This window comes from Pelodiscus sinensis, chromosome 3 (assembly GCF_052426305.1).
Source record: "Pelodiscus sinensis isolate ZL-2025 chromosome 3, ASM5242630v1, whole genome shotgun sequence".
Lineage (NCBI taxonomy): Eukaryota > Metazoa > Chordata > Testudines > Trionychidae > Pelodiscus > Pelodiscus sinensis.
The window spans coordinates 96,201,265-96,227,749 of record NC_143054.1 but is presented as its reverse complement, the minus strand read 5'-3'; the positions used below and the strand labels follow the sequence as shown (position 1 = coordinate 96,227,749).

The 26,485-nt window shown below is 41.3% G+C and overlaps 1 protein-coding gene across 1 annotated transcript in view; it reads left to right on the top strand.

The window, feature by feature from the left end:
• Window positions 1-26,485, top strand: part of MOXD1 (monooxygenase DBH like 1) — a 72,037-nt gene that overhangs the window by 8,244 nt on the left and 37,308 nt on the right. Inside the window, exons 2-4 of the mRNA XM_006127288.5 lie at window positions 13,776-13,922; window positions 15,422-15,589; window positions 15,717-15,800. Coding sequence (XP_006127350.2) covers window positions 13,776-13,922; window positions 15,422-15,589; window positions 15,717-15,800 — 399 coding nt within the window. The remainder of the gene's footprint in view (window positions 1-13,775; window positions 13,923-15,421; window positions 15,590-15,716; window positions 15,801-26,485) is intronic.

Here is a 26,485-nt window from a genome sequence, read left to right as displayed (position 1 = left end):
CATAGGGCATATCAAAAGTGTCTTTGAGGAGATGCTTTTCCCCAGAGCAGGTTCAGGTCTGGAGAAGAGAGGAGAGCTGCAGTTGCAGCTACCCTGAGGTTCCTCTGGAGGTGGGACAGGGCTGCAATGGTGGTCCTCTGGCTGGTGGTGGAGGGAGGGCACTCAGGGCTTCTCTGGGTGTGGGGGAGCCTTCTGGTTGGAGGCAGGGGGCCCATTGAATGTTCTGTCCAGGCTCCTGGAATTGCTATCAGCAGACATGGCTGTTCTCTGGTACTGAAGCTGATTTAAGCAGTGCTCTATGTACCACAGTTAGGCTACGTCTACACTACAGAGTTTTTGCACAAAAACCCGTGGAGCATCCACACCTCAAGCGAGTTTTTGCACAAGTAAATTTACAGTGAATCGACAGAACAGAGAGCTTTTTGCAGCATAGGTATTTCTCTTTCCACGAGGAGTAACTTCTTTTTGCGCAAGAGTTCTTGTGCAAAAAGGTGTGTAGATGGGCAACAGGGTTTTTTTCACAAAAAGCGCCAAAGGAAAGGGGGGGGGGGGCGGGAAGCACAGGTGCTCTGATGGCTATTCTGTGGATAGCCATCAGAGCTTTCTTATGCTAGAGTGTCCATGCAGACTTTTTATGCTCTCTCGAACAAGAAGCCTGCAGTCTAGATGTAGCCTTAGTAGTGCAGTAATTTTATATTTGTGTTCCTTAGGAACTTTGCTTGAATATCATCTGGACCTGGTGACTTATTACTGGTTTATTTATCAATTTGTTCCAAAATCTCCTCCACTAGCATCTCAATCTAGGTCAGTTCCTCCAATTCAAAGTGGGCATTAAGAATCCGTGATCCCTTGTGAAAGTTTTGGCAACTATCTCTGCCGCTCCAACTCTTTGCCCTCTCTTCTATTTTTAAAAAAAGTGTTACAGGAAAAGAGAAGTTATTATTTGAGAACAGACATAATAAGCATAGCAAAATTACCTCAGTCAACTGTAAAACCAGATTCTGTTTATTGCCCTGTGAAAGATCAGTTCATTGGACTGGAAAAAAGACTGCTGAGGATTTCCAGTGATCAGAAAAAAATCTTTTCCCTGGCCCTCTTCATTCTTACATGTACTCCACAGTCATCACCCCACCAGCTATTCGACACAGATTTTACTTTGCAGTGTTTTAAATGCCTCTTGGACTTTGATATTACAAGTTTTATTTTCACCTGAGGCTTAATGCAACAGAAGAGATTTCTGGTTGCGTAAATGTAAAACTAAAAAGGACTTTGGAAAACCCCGTGAAGAAAAATCAGGATGGAGGGTATAATTATCTCATGGAAATGTTGCCGGCACAGAGTGCCCGAGGGAGGCAACAGCTGGGTTCGGTGCCCGGTGTGCGCGCTCCAATAAACACACCGGTGGGGAGAAGCAAAAAAAGTTTATTTGAACGCTCAAATAGGTGCCAGGAGACTAGACATCTCAGATCAAGCACACCAACGTAAGCAGTTTTCCCTCCTTATATACCCATGTTGTTTACTTGCAGGAAAATAGTGAACTGTAGCAAGTTTCCCACGCTGGGACATGCTGCCAGCCCTATTCTCCTCCTCCCCTCTACAGAGACACATCTGAATTCTTCTTCTATACCACTGATAGTAACTAGGCAACCTTAAGGTCTGTCTTGCCGTTCCCAGCTATTAGCGAGCCAGAGAAAAGTTATGCCTGGGGCGGGGGGAAAGGGGTGGAAAGGGGGGGTGCTTTTAGGGTGCTTGGGCCTAGAGCGTGGGGGGCTTCATCGATTCTTTTGATCTTCCACTCCTCCGAGTTACGTAGGATCATGCCCAGTGACCTCAACAGAAGGAAACGTGATTTAAAAAAAATGTGACTCAGTGATTTGAATGTTCAGGCAGTACTTTAGTGGCCAAGCATTTCAGGAGTGCAGCTGTTGGAATGGAAGCCTATTAAACAATTTTGGGAGGGTGCAGAGAACTAGTCTCATGGCATAGTCACTTCAGCATACTCAATAGGTTACTTGTAATAGGGGTTGGGAGAGGGATACAGATAAATCAAGAAAAGAGGCAGGAAACTGTGGCTGTTGATGATGCAACATGGCAGAATCCTTGGCTGTAGCAGAGAGCATTGCAGTGGTATAGCTGCAGATCTCACAGAGGACTACTACAGTGAACAAACAGTGAAACAAAACAATGGTGCCTGCTGTAGGAATGCTGGGAGCTCCTAATGACTCCATTGGAAAAACTGACTGTCTCCACCTATAAAAATGTTAAACCTGTGATATTGCCAAGGTAACTTTCATTTTGGATTACTTGTCAAGAAGATGCTTTGGTGCAGCCTTAACTTATGTAGCTAGCTACATTTTTTTTAAGTGCCTCTCATTTATGCTCCTGAATTAACACAACATACATTTTCATGCTAAATCCAAGCCTTCTGCTTTGGTCTCCATGCCTGTCTGAAACTGTGCATCCTGCCCCTCTGCATGTAGCAGCTTAGAGCCCCATTTTGAGTAATCTTCCTTGATGAATGCCTATTTTATGCAAGTCATACAAGAGGGTTGCATTGTAAGGTTCATCTATTGAACTTACACAAAAATAGTCCTTACTCAGGGTGTAAATCATTAGTGAATAGGGTCTGTATGTCACTGAAAAGTACTTGATTATTCATTACAGACTTGCTTGTTAACCCTCACCCAAACTAAAGAATATCTGTTATCAAAAGTATCCCATAGAATTGGCTTATTTGCTTACAGGAAAGTGCTTAGAATGGATTTTAAAAGTGAGAAAACTGTGAGTATTCTTTGTGCTTAGCAATATGCTGTTTTGAAGTGCACTCATGCCAACAGCAACAAAAAAGTGTTTAGACAACAAGTTGAAAGGCAATAAAAGTGGAGATGCAAAATGTGTACCATCCTAATGTGTTTTAGTTGGTGCTTTGTTGGAGGTATTTCATGCCTTTGAGAAACGTGGAAACATTTCCAGATGACTAATTAGCTCTTAGCTTGAGTTTGGGATGCAAGAAGACACTGCAGCATAAATAGGCAGGTCAAAAATAGTGTGATGAGCAAGTAGCAAAAGATGGAAAAACTAGCCTTTTTTGTAAAGTACATCAGAAGCAGGAAGTCTGCCAAACAGCCAATGAGGCCACAAAACAAGCAAGATGCTAGAGAAACTTGTAGAGTTGCCAGATGGCTTCAACAAAAATATGACACACTTGACATTACATCACAATCTATATTACATCTTATTTAGAAAATACCGGACATGTACATTTTCTCAATTTGCTTCCTGAACAGAAAGCTCAAATACTAGACTGTCTGGTTCAAAACCGGACACCTGGCAACCATAGGAACTTTCAAAGAAGATTAGGCCAATGTGGAGGAGCTATGTTAATTCTTTGCCTCAGTCCTCACTGCAGAGAATATGAGGGAGATTCCCACCCCTGGGCAATTCTTTTTAGGTGGCAGATCTGAGGAAGTAGATTCAAGTGTCAATAGCAGAGGTTTGGAAACAAATGGATAAAGAGCAGTATATCAGCAGAACAAGATGGTATTCACTCAAGAATTCTAAAGGAACTCAAATATAAAATTTCAGCACTGCCAATCACTAAAATCAGCTGCTGTACCGGATGAGTAGGGGGACAGTTAATGTGACACCATTTTTTTTAAAGGCTCCAGAGGTGATCAGGCCCATAGGCCTAACTGCAGGGCTAGGTAAACTGGTTGAAATGGATAATTCTGTTCTTTAATATAGACACATAGATGAAGACAAGATGTTAGGGAAGAGGCAACATGGATTTTGTAAAGGGCAATAATTAATTACTCACTAATCCCTTAGAATTATTTGAGGGGGTTAACAAATGTGGGTAAGGATCAAGTGAATATAGTGTATTAGATTTTTAGAAAGCTTTTGACAAGGTCCTGTAGCAGGAGTGGGGATCCGAAGGCCTGGGGGATCAGATCCACACCCGTCTTGCATAGATCTGGCTCCCGAGGCTCAGAGTTCCAGCCCAGCATCGGGGATCCTGCATTGTGGCTTAAGCCCTCTGCACCCATCATGGGGCTGGAGCACACAGAAGCTAACAGGCTGGGCTCTGGTGTGCAAGGGGATTGTGGAGAGTGTTTTTTTTTCTTCTCAACCAGGGGCCTCATCAGTAAGAGTTTTTTTTAGGGGGGTGGAGGTGGGGTTTGAGAGGTGGGGGTTTCTTCTCAACTGATTTTTTTTTTCTGTGGGTCAATGGCCCTCAACCCAAAAAAGGTTCCTCATACCTGTCCTATACCAAAGGCTCTTAAGTGCTGTTGAACATATTCACAAATAATTTGGAAGAGGGATAAACCATGAGGTGGCAAAATCTGCAGACCATAGAAAACTATTCAGATAGTTAAATGCAAAGCAGACTACAAGGATTTACAAAGGTATCTCAGAAAACTGAGTGACTGGGCAAGAAAATGGCAATTGAAATTCAAAGTTGATAAATGCAAAGAAATGTGCATTTAAAAACATCCAAACAATACACCCAAAATTATGGGGCCTAAATTAGCTGTTACTTCTCAGGAAAGGAATCTTGGACTTATTGAAAATAGTTTTCCGAAAACATCTGTTTAGAGTGCAGCAACAGCCAACAAAGTTAACAGAGCACTAGGAGCAAGATAGATAAGACAATAAATATAATAATACCACTATATATATACATGGTATTTCCACATCTTGACTACTGCCTCCTGATCTGGTTGCCCCATTTCAGGAAAGATGAATTAGAAGTCGAAAAAGTTCAGATCAGGGCAACAAAAAAGATTAGGTGGATGGAACAGCTTCAGTGTAAGGAGAGATTAAAAAGACTTGGACTTTTTCAACTTGGCTAAGAGCCAACTGAGCAGTACAAGATTGAGGTCTGTAAAATAAGTGTTTTTGGTTTCTTTCTTCACATAACACAAGAACTAGGGGTCACCCAATGAAATTAATATGCAGCAGTTTTAAAACAAAAATAAGTACTTCTTCACACAACACCCAGTCAATCTGTGGAACTCTTTGTCAGGGATCTTGTGAAGGCCAAAACTATAAGGGATTCAAATTAGGTCCATTTGTGGAGAATGCACCCATCAATGGCCAGTAAGCAAGATGTTCAGGGATGCAACCCCTTTCTCTTGGGCTACGTCTACACTGACATGATTTTCCAGAAATGCTTTTAACGGAAAAATTTTCCGTTAAAAGCATTTTTGGAAAAGCGCGTCTAGACTGGCAGGACGCTTTTCCGCAAAAGAACTTTTTGCGGAAAAGCGTCCGTGGCCAATCTAGACGTGCTTTTCCGCAAAAAAGCTCCGATCGAAATTTTCACGATCGGGGCTTTTTTGTGGAAAACAAATCTCTGCTGTCTACACTGGCCCTTTTGCGCAAAAGTTTTTCGTAAAAAGACTTTTGCCCGAATGGGAGTAGCATAATATTTCCGCAAAAGCACTGACAATCTTACATGAGATCGTCAGTGCTTTTGCGGAAATTCAAGCGGCCAGTGTAGACAGCTGGCAAGTTTTTCCGCAATAGCAGATGATTTTGCGGAAAAACTTGCCAGCCTAGACTCAGCCAGGGTGTTCCTAGACTCTGACTGCCAGAATCTGGGTGTAGATCACTTGAGAAAGGAAAACCTCAGCTCTTTCTCATTGCAGCAGCTTGCAGCCGGGTGAGAAGCACCTGACCACAGCCCCTGGAGATGCAGCAGGCACATCCCATTGTCTTGGCACAACCATACCCTTACCTTGCTTTCAGTTATGATGAGAGGAAATTTAGTAGTCCTAGCTCTTACTGTTTAGGAGACGTTCTTGGACAGATGGACAGACAAACAGATGCACATTTCTAAAATATATGAGATTAGAAGACTTGCTTGGTGTTGCCTGGTTCCAGGGCTGGAATAGTAGGTGCCATGTGGCACACCCAGTGGCTTCTTCCTGGGATCATCCTGGACTGGGGGAAGCATGCCTGTTGCAGCATGCCCATTGGCTTCTCCCTGGGGCCAACTCTGGGGTGAGGGGGCCATGCTGGCCATTTGCCCCAAGCTACTGCAGTGAGAGAGGGCTGGGTAACTTTCTTTCTTTCTTAATAAATAAATAAATTAAATTAAATAAAAAAATATGAACTGAGTAGAATCAGTGCCCTAAATTTAAGATGAAACTTAAATTTGAGATTGGGGGGAGGGGGGGAGTTTGTTTTCCTTATTTGTAAAATTACAGGAGGCCCCCGACCTGCCAAGCAATTCATTCCAGAGGAAGCATCTCAAGTCGGGGGCTTCGTAACTTGAACCCACATTTACAGTACGTGCTGTACGCCATCATAAATGCAGGCAGAGGACATAAGTCAGGGGTTTCTGGCCCCTTCCGCACTTATGAAAATGGTTGCAAGTGCGGGGGATCGGAACTTGGGTGGTCGCATCTCAGTGGCCTCTTGCATGACAGTTACCATATCAAAACAGCTTTTCTTGTGATATTATCCAGTCTTGTTGGAACCATGAACTTCAGGATGCCATTTGAATGAAAAATATTAATAATAAAAAAGGTTAGCCAAGTGATTTAGAAATTCCATAAAGAGTTGGTTTATTGCGGATTTCAGACAGAAATCTGAATTAGTCCTTACTTTTTCTGGGGTGATTTATCTTTCCTAGATATCGTGAGTCAGATTCTGTGCTGTGCTGAAGTCCTGCTAAGTTATAGCTCCCTGATTCTCTGCCCAACTCATCTTCAACTCTTTTCAAACTAAAGCAATCCCCAGGCCTGGTCTAACCTCAACTAATTAGTAATAGTCTGTAAGGTGGAAATTGTTTTAGCTCTTCTCATGCCTCTTCCTAACTGTTTGATTCTGACTTTCTCCCCTATACTCATCTAATCAGCACTGAAATTTGGTGCTCTTAAGAAGAATAAAGCAACTTTTAAAAATTATACAGTCTGCTCACACATGAAACCACTGGATTGGGCCATAGTCTGTACAGTTCTTTATGATCCTTTGGGTCGAAATACACTATGTAAAATTTAGTATAGGAAATGGATATCCTAAACAAAACAGTCTTGGACATCGTAAAGATGTTGAGGGTTCTTTTTTTCTCTATAAACACCTGTTCAAGTGTGTGATGACAGCTGGTAATATTTTTTCTCAAGATTCCTTGTGCAGCTGTGCTTACATTCTCAAGGATAAAACAATGTATTTACAGCTTTTATTACATCTAGAAGAAATTACTTTCAATGCCGTTTTGTATAGTGCCAATCAGAAATATGTCTGTTGCAAAGCTCTTCTATGAAAGTGATATTGGTCAGTAGAATGTGAGAACCAATTTAACATCATTGCCTTCATCTGTTGTAAATTATACACAACAACATGTATAATCTGTGCAATTGTTAACTTTCCATATGCTGTTTTAATTGCTAAACAACATATTGTGATAATATTGTCCAAGTATTTGCTCGATATAAAGTTCCAAAACTAATAATATTTACTTCTAAAAGATTAAACTATAGTACTGCAAGTTTTCAACAAAAATTTGATAAACAATCAGAACCTGGTTTACCATTAAGCAAGTGAGCTAGGTTTCATAGAAAAAATAAAGGGCCTGATTCACTGATCTTTTCCTCCTCCTGCAATCATTACTATCTTTGTAAAGTGGGTATAAAAGACTACCAGTCTGATTTGGTGGCATTTTATATGCACTATGTACTTATTTGCACCTGTGGGGATATTGCTATGCAAATAAATAGACTCAGGACTTAAGTCTTTATTATAATGGATGGATAGGAAGTACAGAATCAGTAAATGAGACTATATTTTTCCATGCTGTTAAGACTGATACAGAAATCTCTTATACCAAGGCCTTGATTGTGACTAAAGATCTGAGTTTCAGCTCTCTAACATTTAGAATGTGTACCAATATGGACTTGTTAACAATAGAAAGTTTAGATGCTTTAACTATAGCTTTATAGTTTAAGTGATAAAACCCTGCCACTATGGGTACAATTATACTGGCATAAAAGTGCTTATATTGGTATAGCTTATTCTAGTCTGGGAAGTAGAGTAAACTGTACCAGTTTGACCTCCTCAGACAGCTATAGCTGGGCACACACCAGGGGTAAGCAAACATCAAGCCCCTGACATAGTTGTGCCAGTAAAACTTGTAACTGTGGTCAAATCCAGTGCTAGGGAGCAACTTCCACACTAGTAACTTGAGAAGACAGTGTAAGTTTGATTCCATCAGTAATGTAGGAACAGGACTGTTACAGGGCGCGTCACAAAAGACCCCTTGGGGATGATTCCCCGCGTGCTGACACAGCCACTGACACTCGTTCCTTTCTTTCTGTGGCTTCTTGTCACCCTGTCTTGCTGGGCCATTTCACCTAGTCTCCCCCCAGCCAATGCACAAAGCTAAGATCACCACCCTCATGAGGAGTAATACAGACACTGAAACTTTTCAAGGCCAAGGGGAATGTAGTTCTGGGCCCAGCTTCCAGGGCAACCACTCCTCAAATGGGATCAGAATCCCATGTAAATTATTTAGGTAAGCCTCTTTTAACAATGGAAGGAGGTGGTACAAACTAATTGCTACCCCAGGTAACAATTATTTATACAGGGCTTGATAGTAAATAAAAGTACAGGCAGTAGGATTTAAGTAATTGCAAGTGAAAACAGGCAGAGCAAAGAGAATTAATTACAAATGTAAAATAATAAAAAATGCATAGCTAAATCTAGCACTTATTACAAACTCACCCTGAAACTATTCTTATTCCAGTTAAAGCCTCATAGCCAGGGAAGTCTCTTTCTTCCATGGGTCTTTAATTATCCTCTTGGGTGTACCATGCCAGCCAAAGACAAAGAAATTGCCATTTTCCCATTGTTTTATAGATTCTACTTTGGGTGGTAGTTATGTGTCTATCTTCACCCTTACATGGAAAATTACCAGGGTGGGGTGGTAACTTGACTTCCTAAGACCAACCACTGCATAGACTCACAGGACAAAAGAGGCTGTTTACAAGTGATCATCCAGACACTGAGGGAAACACCTTTGCTAACTTTCATTTGCTTAATTAAAACCATAAACCATTCCACACACAACATCTCTAACTTTACACACAAGAGTGATACATACACCAAAATCCGATATACAGATCCAGTGGATTGAGACATTAAAATTAATAGGTTACATGAGGTATTTTACCCAAAGCATCTTCGAGCTATGCTTATTTGTGACCATAAGTCAATTTCATAAAGCATCAGTGTTTATACTTATTCTCCCACTCTCCATGTTTGTGATAGAAGACCTTCCAAAGGCAAAAGGATTAACTAAAACAATGATTCTCAGCCTGAGGGGACATGTCTTTCTGGGGGTATACAGAGATCTTCCAGGGGCACATCACTTCATCTAGATATTTATCTAGTTTTACAAGATGCTACATAAAAAGCACTAGCAAAGTCAGCACAAATTAACATTTTATATAGAAAATATGTTTACGCTGCTCTATATAGTACACTGAAGTGTATGTGCAGTAGTTATTCCAATTGATGTATTTTATAATTACAGGCAGTCCCCGGGTTACGTACAAGATAGGGACTGTAGGTTTGTTCTTAAGTTGAATCTGTATGTAAGTCGGAACTGGCGTCCAGATTCAGCCGCTGCTGAAACTGACCGCCAGTTCCGACTTACATACAGAATCAACTTAAGAACCCCAAGCGTCCCCAAGTCAGCTGCTGCTGAAACTGATCAGCAGCTGATTCCAGGAAGCCCGGGGCAGAGCAACTCTGCCTCGGGCTTCCTGTAGTCAGCGCTGGTCAGTTTCAGCAGCCGATGACTTGGGGACGCCTGGGGCAGAGCAGCTGGGGTGCTGCTGGGTTGCTCCAGTAGCGCCGCTCCTCGGCGCTACTGGACCAACCCAGCAGCACCCCATCTGCTCTGCCCCAGGCGTCCTGATTCAGCCGCTGCTGAAACTGACCAGCAGCGGCTGAATCAGGATGCCTGGGGCAGAGTAGCTGGGATGCTGCCGGGTTGGTCCAGTAGCGCCCAGAGCAGCGCTGCGGGACCAACCGGCAGCGCCCCAGCTGCTCTGCCACAGGCGTCCGGAGAAAAGCCTAGTCTGCTGGGGGGGGCATACTAGCTGCACCCCAGCAGACCAGGAACACGCGGGCGGTGGACCGAGACGCACCGTGGTCCCACCACCTGGGTCGTCTGCGGCTTTGCTCCCCATCTCCCTGGTCTGCTGGAGACCAGCAGACCAGGGAGACGGGGAGCAAAGCCTCTGAGGATGCCAGCAGCTTCCCCGAGGCTTTCCTCGCTGCCGGCTTCCCCGAGGCTTTGCAAAGCCGCGGAGGGGCTCGGGCAGCCCAGGTGCGCCTGGGCTGCCCCGCTGCCCGAGCCCCTCCCCGGCTTTGCTCCGCGTCTTCCTGGTCTGCAGACCAGGGAGACGCGAAGAAAGCCCCGGAGTACACGGGCGGCAGGACCGCGAGGTCCCGCAGTCCGTGTCCTCCGGGGCGAGCCCCGTTTGTAACTGCGGATCCGACATAAGTCGGATCCGCGTAAGTCGGGGACTGCCTGTATGGTAAAATGAGAAAGTAAGCAATTTTTCATAAATAGGGTGTGGTGACATTTTTTATGTCTGATTTTATAAGCAAGTTTTTAAGTGAGATGAAAGGGGGACAATACTTTGGAATGTTGAGAGCCCCTGGACTAAATGATTTAGCCAAAAATATACATTGTTCCCAAGCTAATGGCTGGATACATTTTTTTAAGTAAATGCTGAGCTTTTCACATGCTGAAAGTTGTAACTAAGTGAATGGATTTGTACAGTTAATGACTGAAACCAGCTTTTCTCACCTTTGCTAGGTGCTAAAAACCACATTGATAGGGCAGTATTTCCAGGACACCGTCCTGCTATAGAATCAAAATGAGACATTCATAGTAAATTGTGCAGAACTATGACTTGCCCTCTCCATTCATGTGATGAATGAAATAGTTATACTGATATTTATATAATCATCATCCATTATCCCTATTGGTATATTTTATACCTAATTCAGTGATGCAGGGGACAGGATTTTAATTTTTGGATGGGATTCAAGTAAAGTTTGAAAATGGATCTTCCACCCCACTCCAAATCCATCTAATCTCTTGTGACTGTCTCAATGAAAAAAAATCCATAGTTTCCATGCAACAAAAATATATTAATCACCAAACACAATATCCCCATCAATCAAGTGAACCTCCACATAAGACCCACCCATCAGTTCCCCCAATAGAGGCCTGAAAGTAAGTCTATTAATTCCACTTGGTAAAATGAATTCAGCAATTCTGCTAACACTCCACAACCCAACCCAACCTATCCATCTATTCCCTTCCTCTTAGCACATGCATATAAGACCCAGATCTCTCAGCTGTTTCCTTTGCTCCACACCTCAATTCAGGATCCTGCTGATTCTGGGACTTATTTACACATACTCTCATACCCAATTTTCAACGTACGCTTTGTCTGCACATAGCTAGGGACAGTCCAGACAACTGTAATTTCATTTTGTGACAACGAACGAGGATTTTAAATTTGTTTTTATTGTGGATTGGATTCTGGCCTCAGTGCACAGGATGAACTGTGCTCAATGAAGGAACACCTATTTCTCAATTTGTGTTTTCCCCATTGTTTAACATGTAGCCACAGGCCTTATTACTGCACACTATTCAAACGTTGCTCTGCATACAAAACTGTGTATTTCTTTATGGATTTGTCCGTGATGCTCATCACTTTTGTAACGGAGTACTTTCTAAACAATTAATTCATTAATTTTAATTTTATCTTCTCAATATTCCTGTGAGGTGAGAGGGAACTATCCTCTCTGTTATTAAATACTTTATTTTGAAAGCACTGCTCATGCTGACTTCAGTTGCAATTGCAAGTTATCAACCTCAGAGACTCCAGTTGGACAGCTTAAAATAAAATCCAATGAGTGGCCATGTGTGAAAAGTTTGGTGCAGTTGACTTGCCAAGCGTCACATGGAAACTCTGTGCATGCAAGTATAGAATCCAGTTTTCCAGAGCAGCCTTCAGCTTCGTTAATTAAGAGACCATCCTTTATCTTCCTGCCACCCTCTCCCTCATTTGCTATATATCACGCAACTTCTGTAACAAATGAAGTAGGTTCCAACAAGCAATAGCATTCTTCACTAGACAGACTTGATCCAGCTTCCTAACATAGACCATCCTGTGGTCTGGATAGGAAAAGTGGCCCATGGAAATAATGGCATGCTCGTGTAATTAATATCATAGTGCATACACGCAAGAGCAGCCAGTTCAGTTTTCAGAAGCAATGATAAATTTAGGGCAATGAGGGTTGCCAACTCTCCTGGACTGGATGGACCAGATGCTATTTGCAGCAATGTAGTTCAATCCCTCTGGTCTGGAAGAGTTGGCAAGCTGATCTCAACAGGTCTAAAAGAATGGGGGTGCTACTCAGCATCCGCTCCTCAAAAATAGTTCCAGCACTACTGATTATATATGATTTTCTGGGGCCAAGATTTCACCTAAGGTTATGACTGAATGCCTGTTGGCCAGGAGTCAGATTTTGGAAGAAATTTCAGTTCAGCCTCAAATTTTGCCCTGAAAATCATTTTGAAACGCTTGCATATGTACTTTTAAAACTCTCTCAGTTGCATATTCAGTTGCAGATTTTGTCTCTGGAAACTGGAGTCATGCAAGTCATAGAAACCACATAAAACACATTTAGCTTCAGAAGCGCATCTACTGGTTAAAAAAATCCGTTTCAGACAAAATCCTTTGGTAACAGAGAACACTAGCATGTGCTGGGAATGCAGTTTTCTCTTAATGTTTTCCTAACCGCAGGCCAGATGCTCTCCTCCAGGGTTCAGTGCACAGAGTAGCAAAACCCAAAAGAATCTGTACAGAAAAGATCTAAAACTCAAAGGCAACTAAGACTATGCTGCTGCCCTGTCTCTGAGCCTTTGGAAAGCCTTTCTCATCAGCATAAGGTTGGGGTTCTGTCAATATAAGAGGATGTGTCATCTTGAGGGAATGAGGCACAGCTAGCAAACAGCTGCACATGGCAGCAAAGAATTCAGGGGTGATAAGGTTAATGATGTGACATTACTGAAGCAGTTTCTGCATTATATATGACATGAATGCTACTCTGAAGACTGTGATCATTTTTCTTTTAAAAAATGCACATTTGGGCTTTTAAAACTGATAGACGTGAACAAGACTATGGCATCACAAGATGAATTTTGCAGTTTAATGATAATTTTCCAGAAAACTCAGTAATTAATGCTGGAGTGACTGGTTCCTGTTGATTTTTAGATTAACTTTAGATTTTTTTTCCTTTAAAAAAAAGTTATAGACACTATCTTGTGGGGAAAGAGGAAAAGGAAGTACTTTTGATATAAACATTAAGTGAAATTAATTCTTGCTATACCTCTACTGAAATCAGTAGCGTTACAGTAAATATGAATTTGCTCATTATCTTTTAGTATCCTATTTGTTTTTCCTAGGTGTGTAGGCACAAGCAGTAAATTTATACCATTGTGAAAGAAGAATCTGTTTTAAGTTCCCAAGTCTCAGCTGTTTATCAGTAGGATTCACCTGTTGGAAAAAGACTTAGATGACTTTTTATCCAGAGAATGATTCTATTTCACTTACAATAAATCATTTAAAAAACAATTGTTGTCAATTCAGTATTTTGCATAAATGCATATTTTGGATTTAATACCAGATCATTTTTATAATGAATTACAGCAAGTCGTTCTTTTGTTGTATTTTCAACAGGATTATTTTACAGATGCTAACAGAGCATTGAAGAGAGATTCTCAACAGGATTACCATCTTGAGTATGCTATGGAAAATAGTACGCATACAATATTGGCTTTTAGCAGAGAGCTGCACACTTGTGACACAAATGATAAGATTATAACGGTAAGGTATTCTGCTTTTTTATAGAGAGATACATTTATATCAAGTAAATAAGATAGATCAAGTACATAAAATTGTACCATGATATTGAAGCCAGTTATTAAAATCTCCTTATGTTAAACAAAGAAAAAGAACTACAGAAATTCAACTACCAAATGTGTTCAGCTATATACACACATTTTCCAAAAATTCCATTTTGGGGCTTAGATTGGTCATATAAAATGTCAATATTTGGATGTATTTTAGTAGGCATGGGCAGTTATAGTAGAATTTCCAACTTCTTTCCCTCCCTTTCTGTCTATTTGAGCTGTCTCAAATTTCTTATATACTGAGTCTTATGTGCTTGACCTCAGTACAAAAAGGTGAGTTTCTGGAAAAATTGTGTATATAGTAGGATAAACACTTTTATATTTGAATTTGTGAATTTTCTCTGTTTTTAAAGTGGAACAATTTTTATAAACACATTTATTGCCCACATTAAATTATTTTGTTTGTAGTATTGTGGCTGCGAGAGTATATTTATTTCTTTTTATGTAGTTTTTAGAACTTGCATTCACTGACAGTAGTATTAAAGATGACTGAACAAGCAGAAAGTCTTGCATCAAGTCATTCATTTTGCTATATGTTAATCTTCTAACTCTAAAAAGTTTGTTCTGATAGGAGACATTATTTTAATCAATGTTACAGAGTTAAAGGCCAAAAGGGAGCTAGGATTGTCTAATCTGACCTCATATATCACAGGCCAAAACCACCAGCTGTCAGTCACCCTCACTTTGAGCCTAACAACCTGAATTAAACCTAAGTATTACAGTCTTCAGGACATTAAACTATTGTTTGCCACAAACAGAGAACAGAAGCAACCAAGATGCATTCTTGTTCTAGCAGCTGATCATAGGAGAAGCATTGATAACTAGAGCCCTGCATGGATACAAAATTTGTATGCACATCTACATTTATATCCACAAAAATGAGTGGATGCAGATACCCATGGATATAAAGTCTATATCCACAGGTTTGCAGAGCTTTATTGGTAACCCCTCTAAAAAACACTTGCCTCATTTGCTTGTTTATTTTCTGTTTAGGGAGCTATTCTGCTTTGTATGGCTGTGCATAAAACTTGCTAACATTCATGGGCAAGACACACAAACCTTAATGTCACACGTTTCTCAGGGGCAAAATACATCTCCAACTGAGGCTAGCTGAGTCCTGCAAGGAGATGCTTGTAAAACATTATTTGAGGACAGTCATTATAGAAACATCTATCAGGAATTGTTTAGATGGTGCTTGGACCTGCCGTGGTAGCGGGGGACTGGACTCAGTGACCTCTCAAGATTTCTTCCAGTTCTATGATTCTATGTGGGTAGATTGCAAAACCAGAGTAGGGGTCACTCCAACAGAGCAACAGTTCACTTCAGCTTTGGATCTGACTTGGGAATTTCTATAACTAAAGTGTGAGGTAGGGCTTCTTTCGATACCTAATCAGAAAAGATTTTGTTTTCAAGGAAAGCACAGTAAGGGTGATATGGGCCTATCACCACAAAGACATGGGAGAAGCTGGTCAAAATTACCATGGATCAAATCGTGGCTCAAAGAGTCTACGTTTATTGAACCCTGAGAAAAAGAATGTTATATCTGCCTCTTTGTCATACTTTGACTTGACAAACCAAGACGTAAGTTACTTTGGGTTTTGTTTTATTTGGCGATAGGGTTGAGATGGGGGAGAAACTTGGGGAATGAAGAAACATGAAAAAAGTTTGACATTAATTTAGTGTTTTCTTTCCCTTTTTATTAAGACAGGTGTTTATACCAGACAAAGACACAACATATTGGTGCCAGATGTTTAAGATACCTATACATCATGAAAAGCATCATGTGATAAAGGTATGTGACTCTGAAGAGTTCAATATATACCCTCATGTTTAGAGAAGTTCAAAGGATAGCAATTCAGAAACTTTCATGACACTTGATATTACATCACAATTACATTACATCTTATTTAGAAAATACTGGACATTTATATTTTCTCATTTATATTTTCTCAATTTGTTTCCCGAACAGAAAGCTCAAATACTGGACAGTCCAGTTCAAAACTAGACACCTGGCAACCCTAGTCCCAGTCGGTGCACAGACCCCAACTAGCCACAGCATCCTGTCTCTGGCCCCTATCCTCGGGCAGGCCCCACAGTCCAGCCTTCATCTGGCTGCAGGAAGGGACTGGTGGTGGCTGCAGGATGGGTAGGAGGGGAAGCAACGATCCAGCTGCATGAACAGAGGGGGGTTGGCAAGCATAGCAAACAGAAGGTACAGCCCCCTAGTAGTAATACATTTGTAATGTACTTGTCATAATTACAAAGTATACCCTGCGTAATTGAGAGGAAGCTTTTTAAACCAGAGTCTGTACCAGGCACTGAACAGGTTTTTGTTGCCCATCTTGAGTGGGGCACTTCTCAACTTCACCCAGTGTACTCATTAGAACAGCTTCCTCTTGTTTTACTAAACTTTTAAGTATTTGGTCAGCTTTTATCTCCACCTTGTTGGTCCCATTGTGAACTTTCTGTTTGCAGAACCAAATATCACTGTGACTGGCTAATTTTAAAAATAGCAGTATGTCAGGGATAGAGTATGTGAAGCATCATTTAATCAACATGCTCGACCTATAAGATGGCTGTACAGTAGCTCTGAAACCCCATGATGAAGCTGGTTTTTTATATAGGAGCAGTATATATTACCTCTTTCCTTCAAAAACCTCCCACAGCTAGATGTGCATTTGCCTGTCTTGCTGCTTGCAGCTCCAGGATGTGGCATATGCTTGGGGCTTTCTACCATGTAGTGCATTTTTATTTTTCCTATACACAGAAGTTAGCCCTGAGTTTTCTCAAATGTAAGGGCTCAGGCTCTGGGTTGTATTTGTTACCTAAGACTTTCTAAAACATAAGTTTAAGTCTGTTGATTATTCAGATTCTTGCACTGCTCTCTACAATTATTAAATAGCCATTCTTGAAAATGGTCATGTTTGTCTTGCTTCTTTTTCTAAATGTGTTTTTATTGAAATGAGTGTACAAGCAAGAGATGCATAAATCAAAGTCCTCTGCACCACATAAACCTCTCAGAGGGAATGAGTTGAGGTTCTGCTGACAGGGCAGCCACATGCACTACTAAACCCCATGAAAAAGTCTTTTCTTTGATCTTGCATAAGCCATACTGAGCATGGATTTTGGGTGTATGGATGTTTGGCATAGAGGGGCCACTTGTGCTATGGCAACCCCTCAGGCTGGGTTAGGAGCTGTGCTACTAAGAGAGAGAGAGCAACTCCACACCCCCAGTTGCTCTGTATGTCACCTGTCTGGAGCAGGTAACAAAAGGATTAGTTTGAGTTATGCCATTTTACCTTGTCAAGGATTACATTTTTTCAACCACTCTTTTCATTATTTCTTGTTCTGTGTAAGTGTTCCCCCCTGGAGGCACATTGAAACTCCTCATAGCCATGTAAGTGCCATCATGTATTCTATGTCATGTGACAGCATATCTCTTTTGTCATGTCAGATCTCAGCATTTCTTCCTTTGGTGTTAGAGGGCTGTGGTTAAGTAGGCTGATGGTGGGGATTTAATACTTCACATCATTTTATTTACAATATTTACAGGGTTTGCCCAAAAGCATCTTTAAACAAAAACAAAAACATTACATTTCCTGACACTTGGAATACTGCCTCTTTTTATGTCAGCTACCAGTTGCCACCAATCCCTCTAACACTCTCTGGGTTCAACTACATTGAGGTAACCAAGGCCTCCTCCCCAAATATTAACAAAACATTTCCACTTATGCGGGGGAGGGGAATTCTTCACCTATGAGAATCCTTTTCCCTTTTCTGCACAGAACCCTTCTGCAACTTCCTTCTCATCCATCTTCTCTCATCTCTCTCACTGGAATAAGTTGTTAAAGGTCATAAGCTACTCTTCATTTAACTCGTGCCCATAATTAACTTGTGCTAACCTCTTTCAGTTGATAGCAAAAAGGGCTTTAATCATTTTAAGATTAGTATATCTACCTTCAACTGCCCTCCCAGAATTGCCAGGTCTGACTTTGACACAATATATAAAAATGGCACAAGAACACTCTCATCCTTCACATATCTATTAATTTATTTTGTCTTATTTTATGTAATGACAATATTTCTTACTTTTTTCTGAGCTTGCATCATACAGATGTTTGCCTATGCCATGAAAATGACAAATTCAAATTCACTAGAAACACTTCTCCAGAAACTATATTTTTAAAACTTGTTTTAGTTGATCTCTTTCTGTTCATAAACACAGAAATTTTTTTTTCTGACTATTCATGTACCCACTATTAGTATGTGGGATTGCAGCAAATCAAAAGGAAAAAAAAGAAGAAAAAGATTAAGAAAATAAAAAGGAAAAAATGGATTGGGTGTTGTATGGTTGTGTTACACATTACTGCTGAAAAACCTTCAAGCAAAATGATTATGGAGTTCTTGGCTTCTAAAAGATACGTTCTTTCACCAATAGAAGTTATAAATGTTATACATTGATGTTATAAACTGAAGTTGGTCCAATAAAATATATTATCTCACCTTCCTTGCCTCTTTAGTATTAAAATACAGCAAACCAGGTTGTAGAAAATAACAAATAACTTAGCCAGAACTTGGAACCAGACTTGCTGAAGATACAAAGAAACTAGCCAGTGTGTTTCTTCCCCCTCTTGCATGCCATTATTTTTAATTTCCATGGTGTTTGTAGTTCTGTCTGGGACCAGAGGCAGAATAGCCAAAATACTGGAAGAAAGGCTGCATTATTTCCAAGACCAAATGGAACCAGAAAGTGCTCAAATCCCATCAGAGAGCCTGCCTTTATGAGATTTCCAGCACGATTTTGCAGAGAATATGGATGATGTTTGGATACATACTTAAGCCATCTTTCACATTTCTCCATTCACTGTGCAGTATCACTTATGAGAATGGAACAAACATTGACCAATGATGAAATGGGTGTAAGTTTAGAATTTATATGGTAGACATATAAGACACAATCAAGACACATCTGGTTAGTTCAAATATCAAGTATCTCTGAGAGAGGATGTATAATCCTTTTTAATCAGTTAACTATCACCACACCACAGGCTTCTCCAGCTATGCCAGGCCCTCCATAGGTGGGAGCTGCTTCAGCCAGGTCAGGTCCACAGCAGTGTGGACAGGTGGGCAGCTGTTCCAGCCCAGCTACGCTGGAGCATTCTCTGCCTGTGTTGCAGCACACTGGCCCCAGCTGAGCTGCAGTAGCCGCCCCCATCTGGGCTACTAGTTAATTGGTTAACCAGTGACATCTCTGTCTGAGTGTCTCGTATACAATTAAACAAATAACACACTGACACAAATAAAAACTGTGTGTGTGTGTGTGTGTGTGTGTGTGTGTGTGTGTGTGTGTGTTAATAATCGTAGAATCATAGAACAGTAGAACTAGAAGGGTCCTCAAGAGGTAATCAGGTTCAATGCCCTGCCCTCACGGCAGGACCAAGCCCCATCTAGAAGTCTGATTTAATAGGTTTGGATTTTTTGTGTAGGCTTTTTATTTTATTCTTTTGCTGTTTATTCTCATACTCATCTTTTGATGATTATCAACTCATGCCATGTAATTCATCAAGAAAAGGCTAGTTACTGAACACTGAAAAATGTTGATGCACTTGTGCATGACATATGTAACCCACTTTCCAGTACTGGTCTTTCAACAAGAAAGGAAGTGCCTTTTGAACCAAAATTTACCTGCATTGGAGTAGGCCAGTGGCTGCTGCTTAAACTTAATTTTCAGATTCATAGTAATCACTGATTAGAAAGCAGAATTCCTGGAAAAATTGTGTTGCCAAGAGAGACTGGGCTTTTGGATGTGGGAATGCTTTAGTAATACTAAAGACTCTAGTGTGGAAAACACAAAGGGTCTCCAGTTTAAGAGACTGACTGATTAAGAGCCAGAGAGGCAACTTGTAGCCTTTGCTACTTAAATGAGGGCACTGGTTTTTTACGTTGAATGATACCAGACAGTAACTTCTTGTTGTTCTCTGGCCTGAACTCTTACGTTTTGCTTAATGTCATAACTCTGGCAAATTGCATCAGTCAGTCTGAAACAAAAAAGTTCTGTATTTTACACGTATATTGCATGTGCACAATTTCAGTCCTCTAAAATTAGATTGTCAGCAGGGTTCATCATGTGCCTCAAAGCTTGCAAGCTGTCTGGCCTTTGATCTGGCGGGCTCTAGCTTCTCTGCAAGCCTGTACAGGCACATTTAGATTATACAATGTCAAAAATCACTCCACTGAACTGGTAGGAAATTCAAACTTCTCAAAGTTAAACACCTTACACATTTCAAGCTCTGTCTCTTCATCTCCTGGTGTTTGTGTGCCTCAAACTTGTGGCAAACTGTTTCTTCTTCGAGTGGTCCCCGTGGGTGCTCCACTCTGGGTGTTGTGTGTTCTCGCGCTGGCGACTGGCGACTTTTTCTAGCAATTTCTGCCGTGCCATGCAGGCACCGCAGCAGGCTCTCATGTTGTTGGAATCTTCAGGCGCATGCGCGGCGCGGCCCCTCAGTTCCTTTTCTACTGTCCTCGGCAGCAGACGGAGCCTCTCTTTCTCCCAAAGTCCTGTTAAAAAATAGAACAAATACCCAGTTTTACCCCATAGTTTCCTCACCATCCAAGTTTTTTAGCCCTTTTATCCTTCCCAGTCAAGTTAAAAAAAAAAAAAATTCTTCTTGCGGTTCACCACTTCCCCCAGTGCCTCATGCCCGGCTCCCCGGGCTTTAAGAGACACGAGTCATGCTGCGACACTATGCCCGTGTCTGATGGGCACTCAGAGTGCATAAAGTGCCTAGGGGAGTCGCATCAGATGCAAAAGTACCAGGCATATCAACGCCCCAGGGAGTCCTTTAGACAACAGACTAGATATGACTTCCACCAGAAACAAAGACCACAGTGGCGTAGACCACAGTGGCATAGACCTCAATGCCAACAACAACACTCCGCACCCCACCTACCTGCAAGTTTGAAAATCAGTTCGAGAGCCAGAAAGCCAATCTGCCATCATCTACAACCAGTCTTCTTCAATTCCATCACCCCCTCTGGGCCTTCTTCCATCAATGGTCCCTCATCACATCAGACAGATGGATCCTGGAACTGATTCAATACGGTTACTCTATCCCATTTACTTCTATCCCTCCTACACGCCCCCCAAGCCCTGTCCCTCTTCAGGGATCCATCTCACGAAACCCTTCTCCACCTAGAGGTTTCCCATCTTCTCCAATTGGGTGCCACATAACAAGTACCGCCAGAATTCCAAGGCCGGGGATACTATTCGACCTACTTCCTGACCCAGAAGAAGAGTGGAGGATAGCGACCTATTCTGGACTTGAGGTGACTCAACAAGCCTACCACCGCTTCAAGATGGTAACTTTAGCAACAATCATCCCCATGCTCGATCAGGAGGACTGGCTTTCAGCTCTCGACCTCCAGGATGCCTACTTTCACACTATGATCCATCCTGCTCACAGACATTTCTTGTGGTTTACAGTGGGCACCCAACTCTACCAGTACCAGGTGCTACCCCTCTCAACTGCCCCCAGGGTGTTTTCCAAAACCCTGGCAGTTGTAATGGCCTCACTCCGGCACCAGGGAGTCATAATATTCCTGTACTTAGGACGCACCTTTTATGAGGCAGTCGTCTTTCAGGAAACCAAGGCCATGACCATTACAACAATGCATCTTTTGGTCATCCTCGGCTTTCACATAAATCATGCGAAGTCTACCCTTCTTCCAATGCAGAAAGCTGGAGTTCGTAGGCGCCCTTATCGCCATTAAACTATGTGTCATAGTGACCCCTGAGCCCAAGTCTGAACTCATCTTTCCAATGACTGCTTATTTCAAGGCCCAGTGAATGAAACAGCTACTGCAGTGCAGAGGCATATATTCCAATGACCTCTTAACGTTAAAAAACTACATTAATACAAGCATGGAAAAAAAACTCAGGCAAAACCACTCTGCCACATCAGTTACATTTGTGTGACCTAAGAAGGAATTTAACATCTTAATTCACAGCTAGTGACAGCTGGATCACTGGTGGCTGCCGAGTGTCCTCTGCACCAGGACCTATGTGACATTACATGTGGCTACATATAGCTGTAGGTCATACTGTATTTTAAACATATAAACACAGAAACTGCCTCTGAACTGATAAAACATACAAAGACAAAGTTGCTATAAAGCTTCAGATGAACACTTCTTCATTACATTCTCTGCCCCTTCCCTCTCTTTCATTGCCCTTCCTATTGTGTATGGACTAATTTTATATTTTAAGATATTTAGACATGGACTGTGTCTTCCTCTTTATTTTATGGTGTATCTACCACTTTTTTGGGTGCTGGAAAAGACATACTGTATAAGTGGTTTTGAAAGATGTATCCCAGGTCTTTCTTTTTTATTTGCAACAGTATCTAGTGAATGTTTGGTGTTATAGAAAGAGGAGATGTGGGCAAAACATTGTCAGTGAATAGTTTACTTAACCAAAAATGCAGTTTCAGGACAAATGGAAATAGTTCATGAATTCACTTTGATTTGGGAAATAGTTTAGGCTTGGCTATTAGAAAAAAATACCATGTGCCTAAATGGAGAGTCACAGAGAATTGTCAGTAGGAATTACAGAAAGTTTTTTAAAAAGCGTCTTCTCTATAAAGTAAAATATTCTTAGTAGCAAATAAAACAAGTACAAGGAAATTATAATTTATTCCTGGGTCTTTGCCGAGGGGAAAAAAAGGATTACATATTAAACACATTTTTCATGGCAAATGATTTCTAAATTGCACTGATTTTTTTTAATCTAAACCATAATCAGCTGCATATTACTTCATTATTTTCACAGAATAGTAATGGTGTTTCCGATTACTTCCAGGTTAATTTTGTGTAGTGTGTACTGAGATATGAGAGTTTGTGGTTGGTGTGTGTGTGTGTGTGTGTACATCACACCATTCCAGTATTCCTCATGCTTAAGATAGAAATGACAGGACTGCAGAGTAAGATAACTGAAAGAAACAAGTATTTTCTTGACCCAAACATTTTATCAGTTGAGTCCTCAGGGTTGCATTTTTCACTCTGTTACTGCACTCAGTTACCTGAAAAGTCTGAGGACAGCCTTGAAGAGGAAACAATTCTTTGTGACTGGTCTTTGTGATGTTTGTTTCTTTTGGACTGAGATGAATTTTAAGTTCTGGAACTCTTTGTAAATGGAAAGTTCAAACTAATTAATTGGAAACAAAAGTAGGAAGTTAGGAGTGGACTGTATGGGTATGTCTATAGAGCAAAGTTATTTTGAAATAACAGCCCTTATTTCGAAATAACTTTCCCAGCGTCTACACAGCCAAACCGCTATTTCAAAATAAATTTGAAATAGAGGAGTGCTTATTTCGAATTTGGTAAACGTCATTCTACAAGGAATAACACCAAATTTGAAATAGCTATTTCGAAATAAGTGCTGTGTAGACACTTATTTCGAAATAGAGGGCCTCCAGCCTTCTCAGGGTGCCCTAGTAGCCACTCCAGCCTCAACCAAGAATACGTCTCTCCCTCCCCGCCTCTAAAGGGGTAGACTCTAGCGACAGTGCCTGTGCCAGCTCCAAGCCTGCCAGCCCAGAGCCAGCAGTCACTGCCCCTGACCCAGTGGCCCCAAAACATGAGCCAGCACACCACTGGTAGCCATCCCTCCATTGTTCCTCAGGAGAAGTCTGCCAGCTCCCAGGAGCCTGACAGGGCCCGGAGAAGGTGGGCGCCTTCCTGGTCCAGGTTGGAGATCATGGACCTTATTCAAGCTTGTGGGGGATGCCCCCAACGTCTGTGATCTCTACATTAGATGGAGGAACGTGGCCATCTATGACAGGATAGCTGCCAGCTTGGCCACCAAAGGCCACATGTGAACCTGGGAGCAGGTTTGCATGACAATCAAGTTGGTCCTGTGAGACCCCCAACCCTGAGCCCTGCTTCCCCCTTCCAGCTCCCTCCTCCCAGGTTTCTCCCTCCTGTCACTTCTTCCCTCTCCCACCTCCTTTTCCCAGTCTCACCAGAGTTTTATTTCCCCCCTCCCAGTTTTGTTAGAGAGAGTTTGTGTTTATGAAAATACTTGTATTTTATTTGACATCAGGAAGGGGGGTTAGGGAGGGGTAAGTGGAAGGACGTGAGGGAGGAATGAGGCATAAGCTCTGAGTGGGGCAGACCAGGGAGGCTCTTAGTGCTCCTCAGGGTGGAAGCTCTCCCGCAGGGCCTCCTGGATACTGACAGCCCGATGGACCTCCCGGATGGCAGCCTGCAGAAAGTGCAGCCAGGCTCTCAGCAACGCGTCCAAGAGATGCACCAAAGTGCCCAGGGGCATCTCTGGCTCCATGTTGAAGAGTTCTGTGGTGTCCTGAGTGAGGGCAATCAAAGCATGCAGAGACAAAATGCTTTGCTGTTCCTCATTGAAGTAGACAAGCAAGTAGGGAAACCTGAGAACTGGCTGTCTGGGAGGGGGCTCCCTTTAAGTACAGACTTCAAATAGCCTCAGGCAGCAGCCCCCCACAGTAAGTCCAGAACTGGTTCTGGCCTGTCTTAAATCTGATTCAGAGTCCACTCAGTGTGGACATGCTATTTCGAAATAGCAAAATGCTATTTCAAAATGCATTTTGTGTGTAGACGTGTTATTTCAAAATAAGCTATTTCGAATTAACTATTTCAAAATAAGATTTTTCAAACTAACGGTGTTGTGTAGATATACCCTATGAGAGTTGTAACTGTTGTCCCACTGTGCTCATTTTGAAATTTTTGCTGTTACTATTTTGTGCTGTTTTTTCTTACCCAAGTAAGGTCATTTAGCTTAGAGTTTCATGGCTGCTTATGGGGTAGATGGAGGGGTAACATTTATCATCGGGATTTTTTACTTTAATTATGATGATTTTGTGGGAGATTGCATGAATTTATAATTATTTAATTATGATAATCTGTGAGGAAATGGGTGGGGACGGGACCAGAATGAATTTACAAATGCAAACAAAAAATCCAGAACATCACAGGCCACCTCTGCATATTTATTCCAGTGAATATCTTAAAGTTTCAAGCTACAGTACAATAATCAAGTCTTAATGAGGTATAACAGTGAAATTTAAATAAGAGTCTCTTATTACATTAAGCAAACAAATGTCCCTTTTTAAAAACTATAAATAGGAAATTTCAATGCTCTGAATAATATTTTCCATTCACATGGTAAGAACATTGTTCCCCCCTGGCCAGTAACCTTACTAGATTGTTTAAATTACCCACAGAAGCAGTTAAACCTAGATTGAAAAATCACATTTTACAAAATAAATAAAACAAATGATTGTTTTCCATCTGAAACTGTCACTGAATACACGTAACACACACACCAAAATATAATTGATATTTTCCCCACATCCAGGGGCATAGCTAATGTAAGAAAACATTTGACAGAATATCAAGATACATTACAGTGCTCAGTGTCATACAGAAATAGCTCTGAGTGAAGCTATGTCAGTGACTTTTTTATGCCTAATACAGTTGATTCCAAAAATCACAGTTTTAAAAAGATGCATATGTATTTGGTACAACATAAATCCTGGACCTCTTTCTAGAAGGGAGTTGTCAAAACTGATTAGTTAGAAATAAGGACTGAATTTAGTATGGACTATGTTACACTGTGGCCAAACCATATGTATGTGCTTAACTTTAAGCACACTTCCCAAACCACATGCATGTGCTTAACTCTAACACGTTAATCTGATGAACTAGTCACAGTGGGTAAAATTAAGTATGTGTAGTAAATCTATGCAGAATTCAGACATATGCGAAAATTCAAGGATTTGAAGCATGTTTTTCAGCTTACCACACAGGAGATGGACAGATGCCCTGGCTTTTCTGTAAATTTAATTTCACAGTTTCTGACACATGCTGTCCTCAACATGATGGTATTTGCAGGGCTGCAACGGGGACAGGAATGTAGTCCCCAAACTCCTTGGATTCCTAGGAACTGCCATGAAAATCAGGGGTGAAATCCTGGCCTCATTGAAATCAATGCCAAACTCCTGCCGACTTGAACAGTCAGGATTCCTCCCCAGCTCTGCAGCTCCAGCTACATAGGGCTTCTGCTCATTTGACCTGCTCTGGTTTGCATGGTGCTTTACATATGTATATAAGAAGTAAAGCTGATCACAAAATGAGGAAGGGGATGTTGGGCAGAAAATTTAGACCAAAGTAACAAAATACATTTCATCAAACATTTCAGAGAAAAATATCAACTTTTTGTCACCCTCTCCCCCTCCCCAAAATCCTTTCAATTTACAGACAAATATTTTCAGCTTTTAATTTTCTGAAGAAAAATCTAGAACTTGCAAGGGTAGTTGATACTTTCCATGAAAATTATTGTTAAGTTAAAACTCAATTTTTGGTTAAAAAAAGGTTTCAGCAAAAAAAACTCTTTAATCAAGTATAATGGAAAAACATCAACCTTACATTAGGGAGCTTATCATCTCA